This window comes from Dendropsophus ebraccatus, chromosome 7, assembly GCF_027789765.1.
Source record: "Dendropsophus ebraccatus isolate aDenEbr1 chromosome 7, aDenEbr1.pat, whole genome shotgun sequence".
Lineage (NCBI taxonomy): Eukaryota > Metazoa > Chordata > Amphibia > Anura > Hylidae > Dendropsophus > Dendropsophus ebraccatus.
Window position 1 is genome coordinate 59,658,161 of NC_091460.1, and position 17,681 is coordinate 59,675,841.

A 17,681-nucleotide genomic window follows, 5' to 3' on the forward strand; every position below is an offset into this window, starting at 1 on the left:
AAATATTCTAATCGCAATCCTTGGGGATTCAACGGGGATAAAGGAACATAATAGGTTGATAAATAAGCTCCTCTTGTGTGCGTGGCTCAAAATCCTTAATAAATGGTTCTCCCCAAGTGTTCCAACAAGGATTGAATGGCTAAATCAATTGCAGAATATTAAGAGCTATGAAGCAGCGTGGTACCTTGACAAGAGGGAGGGGCTGCAGCGCTTCTATAAGAGGTGGCGTAAATGGCCTGATGCCCGATAGAACTTCATCTGTAAACATGGTAAATAATTTGTCTTTTTTTTTTTTTTTTGTCCCCCCCCCTCACCTCTCTCTCTCTCTTTAAGGGCGGGTTAGGGTGGTGGGTTGGGGGTTTTGGATGTGATAATGGAGAACCCACAAACAAAAGCATGCCAAATGTATCGGTGGCACATCCAAAATCAAGTACCAGCCAAGTAAATCAATTAGAGTATGACAAAAATAAATTTTATTGGTACAAAACGACAAATGGGACACACAGGTTAAAGACACTTAAAATACACAACCAATCGGACATTGTGCCGTGTATGATAAGCACGGCACAAGGACAAGCTGACACAAGGATGTGATAATGGAGGGTGGTATTTAAGTCATTAAAGGGATATGGATTGCGGTATATGTAATGTTTGATGCGTGCGTTATTATTGTTTATCACTGTGATTTGTTTGTACTTGATGTATGTATTACCACCTCCTCTTTTTAAAATTTTCTTGGTGGAAAATTATTTTGTTATAAAGAAACTATTAAAAAAAAAAAAAAAAACAGTGATAGAGCTAGTGAGACAATCCAGAAGTACAGACACAATCTTGTCAGTCAAGTTACAAGGCATTAAAGACTTGTTCTGTCTTATGTCCATTTGGTAATGTGTATTTAATACAAATTTATGGGCAGAGCGGTCATAAAATCCAAGGCGGAGACAGGTAATTAGTCTTGATTTGCGAGATTTAGGTTGACACCGACTGAAGTGTGGGGTTTCCCTCAAGCTTTTTATCTATATTATAACAGAACAGCTTTGCGTTTTTTGTTAAAAGGGTACTCTGGAGAAAAAATGTTTTCAAATCAACTGGTGCCGGAAAATTATACAGATTTGTAAATTATTCTATTTAAAAACTTAAGTGTTCCAGTACCTATCAGCTGCTGTATGCTCTGCAGGAAGTGGTGTATTCTTCCCAGTCTGACACGTTTAAAAGAGTTATCCAGTGAAAATATTTTTCTTTCAAATCAACTGGCTTCAGAAAGTTATAAAGTTTTGTAATTTACTTCTGTTTAAAAATCTCCAGTCTTCCAGTACTTATCAGCTGCTTTATGTCCTGCAGGAAGGGGTTTATTCTTTTCAGTCTGACACAGTGAACCCTGCTGCCAGCTCTGTCCGACACAGGAACTGTCCCGTGCAGCAGCAAATCCCCATAGAAAACCTCTCCTGCTCTGATAAGTTCCTGCAAACCACCACTTCCTGCAGGATATACAGCAGCTGCTAAGTACTGGAAGACTGGATTTTTTAATAGAAATAATTTACAAATATTTATAACTTTCTGTCACCAGTTGATCTTAAAACATTTTTTTTTCTCCGGAGTACACCTTTAAGACCATTTATATGGCATTTTATAATATTATGTTATATGACCATGGGTCATCTTTGTAATATTCCAATAATTCTTGTTTTATCAAGCACACCTTGACCAAAGTCTTGCCACAATGTTACTGTCAGTAGGTTATGTGCCAAGTAAACAAATAGTTCTTTTCACATTAGATAACATGCATGCCACAAAGAGGGATCATAATAATAATTGATTAATCAAAATTCCAAATACCTGTCATCACCATTACTGACGCATTCGGGAAGAGCCAAACTACAGCCGAATAACATGATGTGTTGATAGCAGCTGAGACGACTGAGATAGCTGAAGAACTTCAGGAACATTTCCATGTCTATGCTCTTGACAAAGGAATACACAGACTTCGGTATAGTGTGGTTGTATGGCAGCATTTGGCATTGGCTGTAAGTGATGTTTACACAGGTATCTGTAATATAAAGGCAACTATTAACAAATAGTGATCATGCATATACTGTGAGCACTACAAGCCGATACTGCATCTGGTTTACACAGCTATCAATGATCACGGTAATATCAGGTAGTGCCAATGTAAATAAGTCCTTATGGCCTCTTTCTGTGTAATGACTATTGAAAAATAATATTCAGAACACATGATCATCCAGATTCGGGCATGGAAACATTACTGTTGGGTCTAACCAGACCCAGATGAGCTGTGATGGAAGATACCGTGTGGGAGTCTTCATCTGGGGATGCTTAGTCACTTCTAGTTACAGAGAAGAAGCGTAGCAAATACAATAATATTCCATTGTCACAGTGTGTCTGGATTGATTTTTCTAATGTTTTGTAGTGTACAAAAGCAATAGGAGCAAAATAAAACATAATAGTAATAATAATGATAATAAACATATTAAAATCAGACCCTAAAAGCTAAAAATATATCCCTTGCTCAATGCCAATTCACCTATACTGTGCTGGCACAGTTACACCATCTCAGGAAATAATGTAAGTATTATTTATATATCTACTCTTAAAGGGGTATTCCACCCAAGAGCTAAAAAATGAAATGCTAGCTGGTCTTACCACTAAGTTGCCATAAGTATTTTGAGCCAACCCCCATCTTTCTAGCTGCTGCTGTTCCTGAGTTACAGGTTTTTCTAAAAGGCGATCTATACAAAAGATGGCGCCAGCCAGGAAACTACATTTCCCACCATGCTTCTTCCTGATTGGTCCATTTGTACCCGCCCCCTTAGCTTTCTATCCTGCAAACTGCTTGTCATTACTACATTGCACAGTAAACACAAGACTGCAACACCTCATGGTAAGATACTCATGAAACACCTTATGGTGTGTGTGGGGGGGGGGGGGCATACAGGGGGTTCACACAGTGATCATGGGGGGGGGGAATCATGTGGGGCATGGGGTTGTCTGATAGCTTGTTGTCTAGCTTACTGACCACCACTCTGCTCTAAAAGCTGTGTCAGGCTACTGTATATATAATAGCTATAGTATGCGCATAAATATATATTTTCGGTCAGACCACTGCTTTCAGAGCAAAGTAGTAGTCAGTAACCTGGACACTGTCAACAAAAGGAGACAACGAGTTGGCATACCAGGAGAAGGAGGCAAGTTTGCTAAATGGATGTATTTTCAACTTGAAAAACTTACATGTGTTCAACTATGTTATTTAAAGTTTAAGTTTTGCCCATGGATAGTACAGCAACGCCGCGGCCCGGTTCTCACATACAGTGCCGGTCTATTAGCGGGCACCAGCCAGGGGTCAAGCACTGGAGGCGGTTCAAAAAAAGGACCTCAGCACTGGCTTCCCCACACCGATGCTGTTCTATCCATGAGCAAAACTTAAAGCGAATGTACTGATGGTACATTTGCTTTAACTAACATTGTTGAACACATGTAAGTTTTTTCAAATTAAATAATTTTGTAGATGCCGTTGTCCTTTTTTTGAACCGCATCCAGTGCTTCACCCCTGGCTAGTGCCCGGGAATAGACCGGCACTGTACGCGAGAATCGGGCCACAGTTCAAAAACAGGACCGCAGCACTGGCTTCCCCGTGCCGGCGCCATTCTATCCATGGGTGAAACTTAAAGCGAATGTACTGATGGTGCAATAGTTTAAGATGGGAATACTACCTTAATAATAAGAGTGTATGTGATCAACCATATAGTACATATGGTTATAGTATACTTTTCTCATATGGATATACAGTGGTGTACATTTACTGACCATGTTGGTAGGCTATGTATGAAAATAAGTCTTACATATGGCTCATGAGCATGAATTCAATTAAACTGAGAATTGTCACAGGGCTTGCTGGAATTTCAGTGTGGGGTTTCCTTATGTTAGAAGACACAATTAATCTTGAAGCCATTGGTCTTTATGTGTCTAATGTGTACCATAAGACAGTCATTTATACAGAAGAACCTATAAGATGAAAGGAGGGATTGTGAATACTAAGCAATTGAATTACAGTTGGATAATTATGAACTTTGTGTTTGTAGTGTGCCACAATAAATGTAACGTGTTCTTGTTTTTCACAACATTTCTTGACAGATTAAATTAAGATCATTTCTTAAAGTGTTTATTGTAATGATCGAAAAGTCATCTGACTAGCCTGCTATTCCCTACAGAAGTCAGCAACTTGTAGTAGTGCTTATCTCTCAAGCCAACATGTACTCCTACCATGGAGAAATGACTTTACCTACTTCACCTGAGGGTAGAGGTTTCCTGCTGTATTATTCACTCCCTGCCTCTTTATTGGTATTTTATAAGGACACATTGGAAAATCATTTGGGGATACCAAGTCTGAGAAGTGGAGCTACTACTGATTCCTCTTCACAGAATTTTTGGGAGAGGGTACTATAAGTAAGCAACTTAAAAAAGCTGACCTTACATTGATGTGAATACATGGTTATAGAAAATGAAATGGTAGCGGGTCTTTCTCACCAAGTCGCCCACAGTATTTTGAGCCATCTCCTGTCTTTTTAGCTGCTGAGTTCTGTATCGAAGATAGGAAACTACATTTCCCATCATGCATTTCCCTGATTGGTCCATTTGCGTTCTGACCCCCTTAGCTTTCTTTGCCGCCCACTACAGTCATTACTATTACACAGTAAACACAGGACAGTTTTTTTTTTCACTGATTTTGCATCACATCACCCCTATATGTATTCCATACTAGCTGATGATGTAGCAGAGCTGACGTGCACATGATGTAGCGTGTCATCTGTTTACCGAGGGTGGGGGGTGTAGTGTAGGTTTACATTTCTGCTTTGCTGACTGTAAATGAAAACATTCTAGTTCCATCAAGACTCCAGAAAATCCATAACACTTACAATATACAGAGCTAAGACACAAAGACAGGTACATATACCTGCCTTCACTGACAGCAAACAGAGATAGAACTATAAAGTTTCATATTACAGAGACCTAGGCTCGGGGACACATGTAAGTCTATGGAAGCAGCACAGGTGCATGGAGATGATGCAGATAATGTCTCCTGAGGGTCGGGTTACCAAGTCAATAGATCGCATGTCCTCAGACCACAAAAAGAGGGGGGAAGAGAGAGCTGAGCATGGTCTGAGTGGGCCAAGAGTAGAGGATTTTAGACAAGAGTCAATAGGAATGAGAAAAAAACATGTATATTAGACATAGGGCCCTATTACACCAACAGATGTCTGACAGATTACCTGACTGATTTTTTTTCAGCCAAAGCCAGGTACAGACTATAAACAGAGAACAGGTGGTAAAGTAAAGACTGAGATTTCGCCTTTTTTCAAATCTATTCCTGGCTTTGGCTGAAAAAAATATTTAAAGGGGTAGTGCGGTGCTAAACAATTATTCACTAAATAACACACATTACAAAGTTATACAACTTTGTAATGTATGTTATGTTAGTGAATGGCCCCCTTCCCTGTGTTTCCTTCCACCCACGCTAGACCCGGAAGTGTAGTGCTCTATACTCACCTGATCTGTGTCGACCCCCGTCCGCCATCTTGGGACAATAATGTAGTCTTCGGGTGACAGGCCAGACTGCTCCGACCATCCCTTCCCGGCTGCCCTCTGCCGCGTCATCAGCTGCTCAGCCGCAATTGGTTGCCAATCGCGGCTGAGCAGCTGATGACGCGGCAGAGGGCGGTCGGCACTAGGGACGGTCGGAGCGGTCTGGCCGCCCGCCCGAAGATGACATCATCGTCACAAGATGTCGGACAGGGGTCGACACGGATCAGGTGAGTATAGAGCACTACACTTCCGGGTCTAGCGTGGGTGAGGGGAAACACAGGGAAGGGGGCCATTCACTAACACAACATACATTACAAAGTTGTATAACTTTGTAATGTGTGTTATTTAGTGAATAATTGTTTACCGCCGCACTACCCCTTTAAGATAATCTGTCAGACATCTGTTGGTGTAATAGTGCCCATAGGGTGGTATTGGGAAGGGGGATTCTTAAGAATATTGTTTTGTTATCTGGATAACCCCTTTAACTGAATGCCATACAATGCCCTGCATAATACAATATGTAATAGTAAATAAATAGTAAATAAACATTGTGCATCGGAGAATACCATGTTACTCTATGGGTATTTTCATACTCTTTGTGTGTCGTGGTGAATTTTTATTGAGGTGGTTTCAAACATGCTCTTTGCTTAGTCGGATGCAGTATTGGTGCTGATTTTACAAAAGAGGAGAATGGAGAGTTTAAAATCTTACTTGTCTATACAGATAAATGTAAATACCTCCATACAGGTACCACACACACCTTAATCTTTGGGATGCTAAGTACAACATGTATAATACCTCATATAGGGACTTAGAAAACCATATGAAACCCATTCAGAAGTGCTTATAACTCATGCATCACCCATATGGAGGACCATGTGGTAACATACAGTCAGAATTATCAAGTGCAACTGCACCTCTTCATATGGTATCAATTTTAAAAGGTTGTATACTGTGTATAAACTCTAGGCTGAGTTTAACATCTTTCATCCAGTACATTATTTCCACACAATTCTATGTTCCCACTTAGCCAGAAATTACAACCCTTACAAGGTTTCCTGACCTCAATTCACCTGCCCCTAAGTTCCAGCCTTTTGAGGCTGTGTTCACACATTGAGGTTTCATTGTGTTACTGCATCATTTAATTGCAGTACTTGAAGAGACTCTATCAGTAGGTTTAGGCTGTAGCATAAACTAGTGACAGAGAAGCTGAACAAAATGATATATCACTTACATTGTTCTGTGCAGCTGATTCAGAGAGATCCTCCTGAATAACATGGACAATAAGTAGTCCTTTCCACTATAAGCATGAGCTCAGTAGTCCTGGATATTCATGAGAAGCAGAAAACTCTGCCATCTAACTGTAGTCAACTGTCAATCAGCAGCTGGAGGGAGGGGTGTGGCCAGAATCCGATTCTCCTGCATATTAGGAGAACGGCTGAGAAAAATTATGTAAGTAATACACCTATCTGTTCAGTATAGTTTATGCCCTCATTTAAGGCAGCATAAACCTAGTGATACATTCGCTTTAATCTTTTAATTGCAAAACTGCATCATCTTATTGTGTTACTGCAATAGAACTCCAAAGCATGTGAACACACGGTTACTAATCTGCCCACTGGACAACTTTAGTAGATTGCTGCTTTAGGTTAAGTTCAAACATAGTATTTCCTTTAGCTTTTTGGTCAGTATTTTTCCAGCAAAAACCAGGAGTGTGTTTAAAACACAGAAACTGTGCAAATCTTATTATTATAATTTTGCCCTGTCAGTTCAACACCTGATTTTGTTTGAAAAAATACTGACCAAAAGGCAGGATCACTAAAGTAAAGGACTTCAGTTTGATACATCTCTCCTCCCACAGACATTGCCTCTGTTTACTGCTGACTTTAAGTACCTGATTACATGGTATAGGGTAATGCTGTAATTATTTCCTGTCTGCTCCTCTGTTCTTTTGCTGTCTGATTTTGTATTATTGGCTGCCCAGCATGTGACACACAATCCCTCCAGGTAGAGTGAGGGAGGAGGGGAGGGCGGGACATTGGAGATGAGAGGCGACTGATATGTGACATCTAGTACTAAAGAAAAGGGAAGAATACAAAATCTTTGGTATACAAAAACCAAGGATAATAACCAGTAGCATAGTCATTTGACTTCATGTGAGACTAACTCAAGACCCCTATACATATTATAAAAAAAATCAGCCAAACCTGCAAGACTGACTGATCCCTTTAATGTACAGTCACGGCCAAATGTTTTGAGTATGACACAAATATTATACTTTCACATGATCTGCTGCCCTCTGGTTTTTATGTGTGTTTGGCAGATGTTTTTATCACATACAGAAATATAATTGCAATCATATTATGAGTAACAAAAGCTTATATTGACAGTTAGAATGAGTTAATGCAGCAAGTCAATATGTGCAGTGTTGACCCTTCTTCTTCAGGATCTCTGCAATTCTCCCTGGCATGCTCTCAATCAACTTCAGGACCAAATCCTGACTGATAGCAGTCCATTCTTGCACAATCAATGCTTGCATTTTGTCAGAATTTGTTGGTTTTTGTTTGTCCACCCGTCTCTTGATGATTGACCACAAGTTCCCAATGGGATTAAGATCTGGGGAGTTTCCAGGCCACGGAACCAAAATCTCTATGTTTTGTTCCCTGAGCCATTTAGTTATCACCTTTGCTTTATGGCAAGGTGCTCCATCATGCTGGAAAAAGCACTGTTGATCACCAAACTGCTCTTGGACGGTTGGAAGAAGTTTTTCTTGGAGGACATTCTGGTACCATTCTTTATTCATGGCTGCGTTTTTAGCCAAGACTGTGAGAGAGCCGATTCCCTTGGCTGAGAAGCAACCCCGCACATGAATGGTTTCAGGATGCATTACAGTTGGCATGAGACAAGACTGGTTGTAGCGCTCACCTCGTCTTCTCCGGATAAGCTGTTTTCCAGATGTCCCAAACAATCAGAAAGGGGATTCATCAGAGTAAATGACTTTACCCCAGTCCTCAGCAGTCCACTCCCTGTACCTTTTGCAGAATATCATTCTGTCCCTGATGTTTTTTCTGGAGAGAAGTGGCTTCTTTGCTGCCCTCCTTGAGACCCGGCCTTGCTCCAAAAGTCTCCACCTCACAGTGCGTGCAGATGCACTCACACCTGCCTGCTGCCATTCCTCAGCAAGCTCTGCACTGCTGGTAGCCTGATCCCGCAGCTGAAACACTTTTAAGAGACAGTCCTGGCACTTGCTGGTCTTTCTTGGGCGCCCTGGAGCCTTTTTGGCAACAATGGAACCTCTCTCCTTGAAGTTCTTGATGATGCGATAGATTGTTGACTGAGGTGTAATCTTTCTAGCTGCAATACTCTTCCCTGTTAGGCCATTTTTGTGCAGTGCAATGATGACTACACATGTTTCTTTAGAGATAACCATAGTTAACAGAAGAGAAACAATGATGCCAAGCACCAGCCTCCTTTTAAAGTGTCCAGTGGTGTCATTCTTACTTAATCATGACAGATTGATCTCCAGCCCTGTCCTAATCAACACCCACACCTGTGTTAATGGAGCAATCACTGAAACGATGTTAGCTGGTCCTTTTAAGGCAGGGCTGCAATGATATTGAAATGTGTTTTGGGGGATAAAGTTCATTTTCTAGGCAAATATTGACTTTGCAAGTAATTGCTGTTAAGCTGATCACTCATTAATATTTGTATCATATCAACTTTTGGCCATGGCTGTATATAATACCATCTGACTCTTCCCAGACAATCTTGGACCACCTAGTATTTCTTTCTTCTCATAGAAATAAGCCATTTCAACAGAAGTTCGGCTGTAGCCTTCTGCTCCTCCTTTCATTCAAAACAGGAGTGCTTAGTCAAACCTTGTGTTCATGTGCATGGGGGAAACAAAAGAAACACAAGTGTAACTCTTTTTCTCTTCCTCTTTTCTTACATTTCTAATTTAGACTGGATTCACACAGCGTTTTTGTAGTCTGTTTAATGTATCCATTTTTAAATGGTTACTTTTTTTTTTTTTAATAAACTTTTTATTGACTTTTCCATAGAGAATTTTGCACAACATTTGAACATACACATTGCATCTCCGAATTGGTGAAACATTGAGAAGGTTACAATCATCATAATAAGCGACATAAACTGCAGGGTATGCTCTCCAAATCCTACATATGACTAACCCTCCATCATAACATCACATTCCCCCAACCTGTAACCCCCCACACACAAATGCAGAACGGAAAGTAAACGAAAGGCAAACTAAACACCTATGGCAGTACCTGGCTGTCTGAAAATTTTAAGCATCCCAATGACCCTGCCAAATCAGATGTTGGGAACCATTTAGTCCCACAAATGGTGTCATAAGTTTCTTCATTTTCTGATCTCATAGAAACGTCTCCACTTTTATAAAAATGTTGCAGTGTTAGCCTCTTTAAGCCTCTCACACTCCACTCTCCAAAAACAGATAGTATTTAATCTGCACCAGCACTTCCATCATTGACGGGAGTATGGGTTGTAGCCATTTCTGGAATATACATCTTTTGACAACCAACAAGAAGTCATGCAGCGCCAATGACACTTGTATCGATTCAGGGGCAGAGTGGAAGAGTAGTAGCTGCAGAGATATGGGCAATTGTATCTGCCACTTAGCCTGCATTAGAACCACCAGTTGGGCCCATAATTGTTGTGAATGTTGGCATGACCATACGCCATGTGTCAGTGGCTGCCTGGTGGCACTTGAGGCAAGCCAGCAATCTGTCCAGGGCTAAAGGATGAGGAGGGATGTTGAACCCATATATTGCTCTATGTTTAGGCCGATACTGTGTGTCTCTCTCCATCTGTCGCTAGATACCACTCATCACAAAGTAGCCCAGTCCTCCATAAATGGTTACTTTTAACATACACAAAAACATGGCCAACCACATTTTTGTGTACGCTACAAAAAAATTCATCCGTTTAGATCCGTTCTTTTTAGAATGGAAATGAATGAAAAAAGGGATCCAAGCGCGTTGCACACAATTGCATCTGTTTTTGCAACCATTTCTTTTTCCCTAAAAGGTATATGTTAATTATAATAATATTTATTTGTATAGCACCAACAAATTCTGCAGCACTTATATACGTTAGATGGACTGCAAAAACACAGTGTGAACACAGCCTTACTCTTTCTTTTCAGCAGAGCAAATGTAAACTGGAGTGTGGACGTTCCATGCCTGGTAGAGTACTGGCAGATTGCTTTCATGTTTTCTCTAATGTGACATGAGCCTTTTGTTTTACCTATGTATGGAGTAGTGCAATGCCAATAATACAAACATAAGTATTGATTAATTGATTGATAAGTGATGCAAAATAGTGGGAAAATCGTGGCAAGAATAAAAAAAAAATTTGTAGGGCCTAGAAATACCTGAATAGAAAATACATAAAACACTTGTTCTTGTTAAAACATTTCATCAGATGGTCTTACTGTATAGAATGATGTAACTATAGGTCAAACTGCCTGCATCCTCTCTAGTAAAAGTACTGTCAGTCTGGGCTAATGTTTGGCAGGTGTTTTGGCATCATACAAATTCTTTATAATGGATTGTGCGATTGTGTAAGGGAGGCTTTGTTCATAGTTCATTACACTATAGCGAAAATCTGTACTGCATCTGGTACAACCTATCCATATGAAGCAGATGTCTGACATGTTAGCTGGATTAGATAAAATTGTTTTTTTACTTTGCATTTATATCTTATTAAAGAGATGGGCAGATAAATTTGCCAATTTTGCCTTTTGCAGGAAAAAAACGGGCCTCTTGTCTTGTTTGGTGTAGGCTGTGTTCACATATGGGCTTTATTTTGTGTTAAAGGGAATGTACCATCAGGCCTGAGCTGAAGCACTGGAGGCGGGCTGACCCACCCCCAGTGGGAGAAAAACCCCGCCCCTCTATGATACAGCTCCATTGATTCTAATGGAGCAGAGTCATACAGGGGTGGGGGGAACCATCATTGACCCCTTCATGTCCAAAATACCTATAGATACATTCCTATTGCACATGCCCTGTGCAGTAGAAACTTATATATATATATGTTCCTATAGTAAAGGGGCTTTAAATGTGTGCGGGACCACTCCATTGTGAGAGGTCCCGCACACATCAGTGTCACTGGTCACACAGCTGCCTGTCAATAATCCTTTAACCACTATGCATTGTGGCATTTAAGAAAGTCATTGACAAGATAAGCAGCTGTCACAGACTGATTGGGACCCCCCAGCCATCCTGATCACTTACTCTGAAAAGCGGGGGTACTTCCGACCTGACAGATTAGTGATCTGTGCATGCTTTCAGGCAGACTCTATGCAAAGATTGACGATAGTACTGATCAATGCTATGCTATGGCATAGCATCCATTAGTATATGCAATAAGAGCATTGCATATAAAAGTCCTCTAAGGGACTTATATATGCAATATAAAATGTGTAAAACAATAAATAAAAAAAAGTTTTAAAACATATTTGAAAAAAACAACTATAAAATAAAGCCCCAATAAACATCTATATTACCTCCTTTGCCATTATACAAATAAAAATATAAAAAAAATATAAAAAATAAACAAAAAGAGAAAAAACAACCAGAATTGTTGATTTATTAAAATAATGTATTAGAAAAAAATTTAATAAAAAGCAATCAAAATTTTTCTTTTACACCAATATGATAATAAAAACTAGAGATCATGACTCAAAGAAATGACGCCCCAACCAGACCTGTAGGTGGAAAAATAAAAATTTTATGGCTCTTAGAAGGTGAGGAGGAACATTGCTTCAATTTGACCTTGACATCCGGGCATCAATGACCTTTAACATGAAGGGGTTGGAGAGAGCTTAGCACCCACCAGATGAGCTGGTTATGCTTCATTATAATATTTTATATGAGGTGTGACACATTTATTAAGACATACAAACTTTTAACGCATTTGGCGCATCTTGCCTGTCCATGCACCAGAAATTGAAATCTTTGCCAGCTATGAACTAGTGTTGATTTAAACGATATAATAAATGTAAATTATGGTAAATCTCTCACCATATCTATAACTACCAATCATAAATGTAGCTATAGGTCCGAAAGATACAATTTGATAATGATCTTATATTTTTCTTTGGGGTGTTGAAAAAATGCAGACCTAAATCTAAAAACGAGTAATATATTTCACAATCCTACACATTCTCATACCTTGTTTAGATACAATTGCAGGGAACATTGACTTCAACGTTGGACTAATAGGTTCATTATCCCGAAACTTTGAAGAGGTTGTAGTAGGCGAGTTGCTTGCAGAACCAAACCTGCTCTCGACTTCTGTATGTTCTTTGGTCTGTCCAATCTCAGTTTTTGTGCTATGTGTAAAAGGGGAAAGTTGATTTGGAAGCAGAGACTCTATCCCTCTGCTAAAGTTTGTATGACTTTGGTCAGTTTGGGTTGTAGATTTCCACAGAGGAGTTTGTCCATCCCACTCTCGTACTCTTACTGAGGCGTTGTCACTCATCTTAAAAAAAGGAATGTCAGAAGATCCAATTCCATTGGTTAATGTGTCACTTCTATTAGAGTCAAAGCAGTTCCTGTCAATTACACCTATTGGGAAAAAAATTATAAAAGTTAGAAATATTTACTTTATTGTATATTATACTTTATTGCTATTTTTTAACAATTTTTGGATTGTTTAATTTATATAATAATCTACCAGTAAGTATTAACCTTATCCAATTTTCCATATTTCCATACTTTTCAGATTACACTAAAAATAAGGGCCGTTATTTTAAATCTAAACTAACAGCCATTATTAACCATACTTAAGCTGCCATGATTGCAATTACAGCCATTGGGTCATTATTGCAAAAACAGCCATAGTTTCACCCTTTTGGGAGAGTCTGTTAATGATTTAATTAGAATTTAGGTTAATGGCAGCCAAAAAAACAAAAAAAACAACTAAAAATAACGACCGTTATTGGTAAAATAACGTCCGCAGAAGAATGGCAAGAACATTAATTTGACAGCTGATGTAAATAACGCCCGTTGTTCTATACATTGTGTAAACTAATAACCATTATTTACTTTGACTTCAGTGGGAATAATTAAAATCAGTAAATAACAGCAATTATTGTGAATTAATTTAACGGCCGTTATTTTACTAAAAAAAATTGCATGAACATAGCTTTAAGGTGTAAATAAAGCTATTGATTTCTGTTGATGCCCAAATGAGAGGGGATGTATGTTACTTCCTCTGACAAAGCTACTTCCGAATATTCCTAGATTAAAAAAAATTTTAAGGCAGTAAAGCATAACAAAAACCCTATAGACAACGTAACACATGAGTTTTACTGCATTAGGTTATGTTCCCACTCTGTAAAAATAACTTCTGTTTTCCTCGGATAGCCATCATTTCATGGCAAATAATGGGCATTGTTATAAAACACCGACTGTTATCTGCTGTGAAATTATGGTCTTCCAAGAAAGACACCTGCTATTTTTACCTAGTGGGAACATAACCTTAGGCCATGTTCCCACACAGTATTTTTGCTCAGTATTTTGGTCAGTATTTTGCAACCAAAACCAGAGTGGATTAAAAACACAGAAAGGCTATGTTCAAACACACTGTTGAAATTGAGTGGATGGCCATCATTTAATGACAAATAACAACCCTTCTTTTAAAACAATAGCCATGGTTAAGAAAAAAAAAGAAATATTTGCCATTAAATGACGCCAGAGTAACAGGGTACTTAAAAGACTTTAGGGCCCACACACGATCCTTCCAAAGGTTAAGCTTGAGAAAGGCACTGATGGACTAGAGTGCCGAAACGCGTTGCTATCTTTTAAATAAATTTACTCTGGCAGTTTTTACCATTATCTGGCTTGGGAGTCATATCTATTGGTAACCAGCCACACAAGGCTTACCATTGACTACCTTGCCTGTATACCTGCGCTATGCTATTTGGAAGGATCGTGGGTGTATCTACTCCACACGCTGTGTGGATGATCCTCTGCTATGCTGCGGTATTGGCGGCATCATGTCTGATATAGTGTTGTGCCTATCATTGCACAACACGAAAAGGTGAGCACATTGAAAATCTTTTACACTATTGCTATCTAGTAACCCAGGTATTGCACTAGGAAGCGCCCTTCCCCTGTCTCTTTCTTTTTGCCATTAAATGACGGCCATCCATTAACTTTCAACAGTGTATGAACATAGACTCTCTGGGGGGGATTTACGAAGACCAGCATACAAGAATGTAGGTCTTAAATTAAAAAAAAACAGAAAGCATCTGCATGCAATGAATCAATGATCTAAAGGTTCTACAGAATCGTTTAAAGGGGATTAACTGGACAATATTATGAGGCTATGCTGCATAAACCAGTTATAATACCACATATTAGGAGCCACTGGTTGCCAAATATTGATACTTTAAAGGGTTTATCCAGCACTATAAAAACATGGCCACTTTTCCCCCTCCCTTGTCTTCAGATTGGGTGGGGTTTCAAACTCAGTTCCATTGAAGTAAATTGAGCCTAAAGGGGTTATCCAGTGCTACAAAAACATGGACACTTTCCCCCTACTGTTGTCTCCAGTCTGAACTGGAGACAACAGTAGGGGGAAAAAGGGCAATGCTTTTGTAGCGCTGGATAACCCCTTTAATTGCAAACCACACCTGACCTGGAGACAAGAGAGGGGGAAAAGTAGCCATGTTTTTGTAGCGCTGGATAACCCCTTTAAAGGAATTGGGTAGATGTTAATAATAGGGCACTTCATTGATGGTGGACCACTTGTAAGTTGCTTAAAGTGACACTGTCACCCCCTTTGTGCATTCTGACATCTCTACACAGGTGTATTGGGTAAATTTAGCGTTTTTCATACCTTATTTTATATCATATGTCATGGTGCTTGTTCAAGTAAAAAGTCATCTTTTATCAATTGCAGATTATGTTAAGTGGGCAGGGCCTCGCGGCACTAGCGCCACTTAGCCCCACCCACAACACCACCGTTGGTCCCGCCCCCTCACCAGCCATTGGAACAGGCTGGCCTAAAGGTCTAGGCCCCACCCCCTCTAGGTCAGCACACCAATGGCCGCCAAGGGGGCGGGGCCAACTGTGGCGTTGTGGGCGGGGCTATGTGGCGCAATCTGCAGTTCATAAAAGATGACTTTTTACTTAAACAAGCACCATGACGTATGATATAAAATAATGTGTGAAAACTGCTAAATTTACCCTTTACACCTGTGTAGAGATGTCAGAATGCAAAAAGGGGGTGACAGTGTCACTTTAAGATCTGAGAAAAATCCTACAATGGCAGGCATAGGCTCAATGCTTATACGGGGAAGCCTGGATGTAGTTTTGCTGATAGATTTTATTAAAAGCTATTCATTTTCCTATTCACTTGGAAATGTGACAGCACCAACAGCGAGCACTTTTTTCTTAAACAGCTGCTGCTCATATGAACTTTAAACTCTTACATATGCTTCTGTTTTAATTCTGATAAATAAATTAATTAAGAAAGAACATAGAAAAACATTTATTTATTTATAGTCATCACGTGTTGTGTATGAAGATACTGAAGATTGATATGTCACGGAATGTTATGGGTGGACTTAACTCTTTAATGCCCTGTGCTATAAGTATACAATGCTAGAAGCTAGTACTTAACTACCTGGGGGCCCATAACACTAGGTATGCCCCAGCAGCTGTTTCTACAGAAAAGTAATGGAATAAAGACCATTTAACAGCTATTTCACACACCAGCAAATCATTTTGGTGGTGTGTGAATATAGCCTCAAAGTAAAAGTTGCCGGTAAAAAAAAAGGTTTCGTAAAACAATAATTTAAAAAAACATCTTTTTAAGAATTTTTTTCAAGAGCTTTATTATATCAAAAGCAACACACAATGTACAGAATCTCAGCTTAAAATAAACAATAGTTTAAAAAAGGAAGCCATCCAGTCAATTATACATATAACAATGGTAAAAGGTCCTCTATAGAAAGTTGTATAAGGCTAATAATATGTTTCAAAAAGTTAATAACGTACTTAACCCAATGAGGTGGAGATCATCCTCCCATATCCTCAACTGGTAAACTATCAGCAGGTGAGATGAATCTAACCTGCTGATATGTCCCTACTGCGCATGGGGCGCTAAGGATGAAGATTCTTACCTTCATCCTCTGTACTAGCCTAGAAAGGCAGTTTGGTGCACTGGGGGCCGTAATTACTTCCCCCAGTATACCAATCCAGCTCACCTCCAGATGGAAGGGGCAGGCTAGCCAGGGGCAGATCAGTGCACTTTGGACGTCCCCAGTACACCAACAGCCTTACTAGCCTAGGTAATTAACTACAAACAGAGCAGAGGATGAAGGTAATAAACTTACCTTCATCCTCAGTCCCCTGTGCACAATAGGGACATATTAGCAGGTTACATTTGTGATGCCTTAAAGAAAACTATCAGTGAATTGAAAAGCATTATCCAGCTGTTTCCCCTCTTCAACACATTTTTTAAATCATACAAAACATAACAAAATTATACAAACAGAGTAAAATAAAGGCATTTTGCAAAAGCAGGTAGTAAATAACGATCATATTTGGATGGTCGTAATCATTTACAGCTGTTATTCTATATGGTGTGTGCACTGCCGATCAATTTCCCATCTAATTGAATTTCTTACAGGAGGGGCTAAGTACCACGGGAGATAACTACATAAGGAGAGGGGGCTAACTACCAGGGTAGAGTATCTACAGGGGGATGTCTAAGTGTGACTAGGGGGGGGGGGATTCTAACTACCAGGGGGATTACTCACAGGAGGATGCTTTAACAGGGTATGCTACATACTGGCAGGCTTACTACTGGGGGTTTAGTAATTGTTGTAATCTGGTACTGTTTGTATTATTCATCTTAGTATATAGGATTTGGTCAGTAACAGTATAGTGGTACTATGAGTGGTCATGGTGTGGTGGTAATAGTTGCCCCTTGTATATTGGTATTATTGGTAATAATCAGTATACTGGATTTGGTCAGTAAAAGTTACATGTATGTTAATAACCATGTAACATAAGTTTAAGACT

At 39.5% G+C, this 17,681-nt stretch overlaps 1 protein-coding gene across 2 annotated transcripts in view; it reads right to left on the reverse strand.

The window, feature by feature from the left end:
* The window catches only part of CORIN (corin, serine peptidase), a 168,024-nt gene that overhangs the window by 90,039 nt on the left and 60,304 nt on the right, over positions 1–17,681 (reverse strand). For both annotated transcript variants that reach the window (XM_069977586.1, XM_069977585.1), the window contains exons 4-5: positions 12,816–13,211; positions 1,837–2,047 (exon numbers count right to left, since the gene is read on the reverse strand). In XM_069977586.1, coding sequence (XP_069833687.1) covers positions 1,837–2,047; positions 12,816–13,211 — 607 coding nt within the window. The remainder of the gene's footprint in view (positions 1–1,836; positions 2,048–12,815; positions 13,212–17,681) is intronic.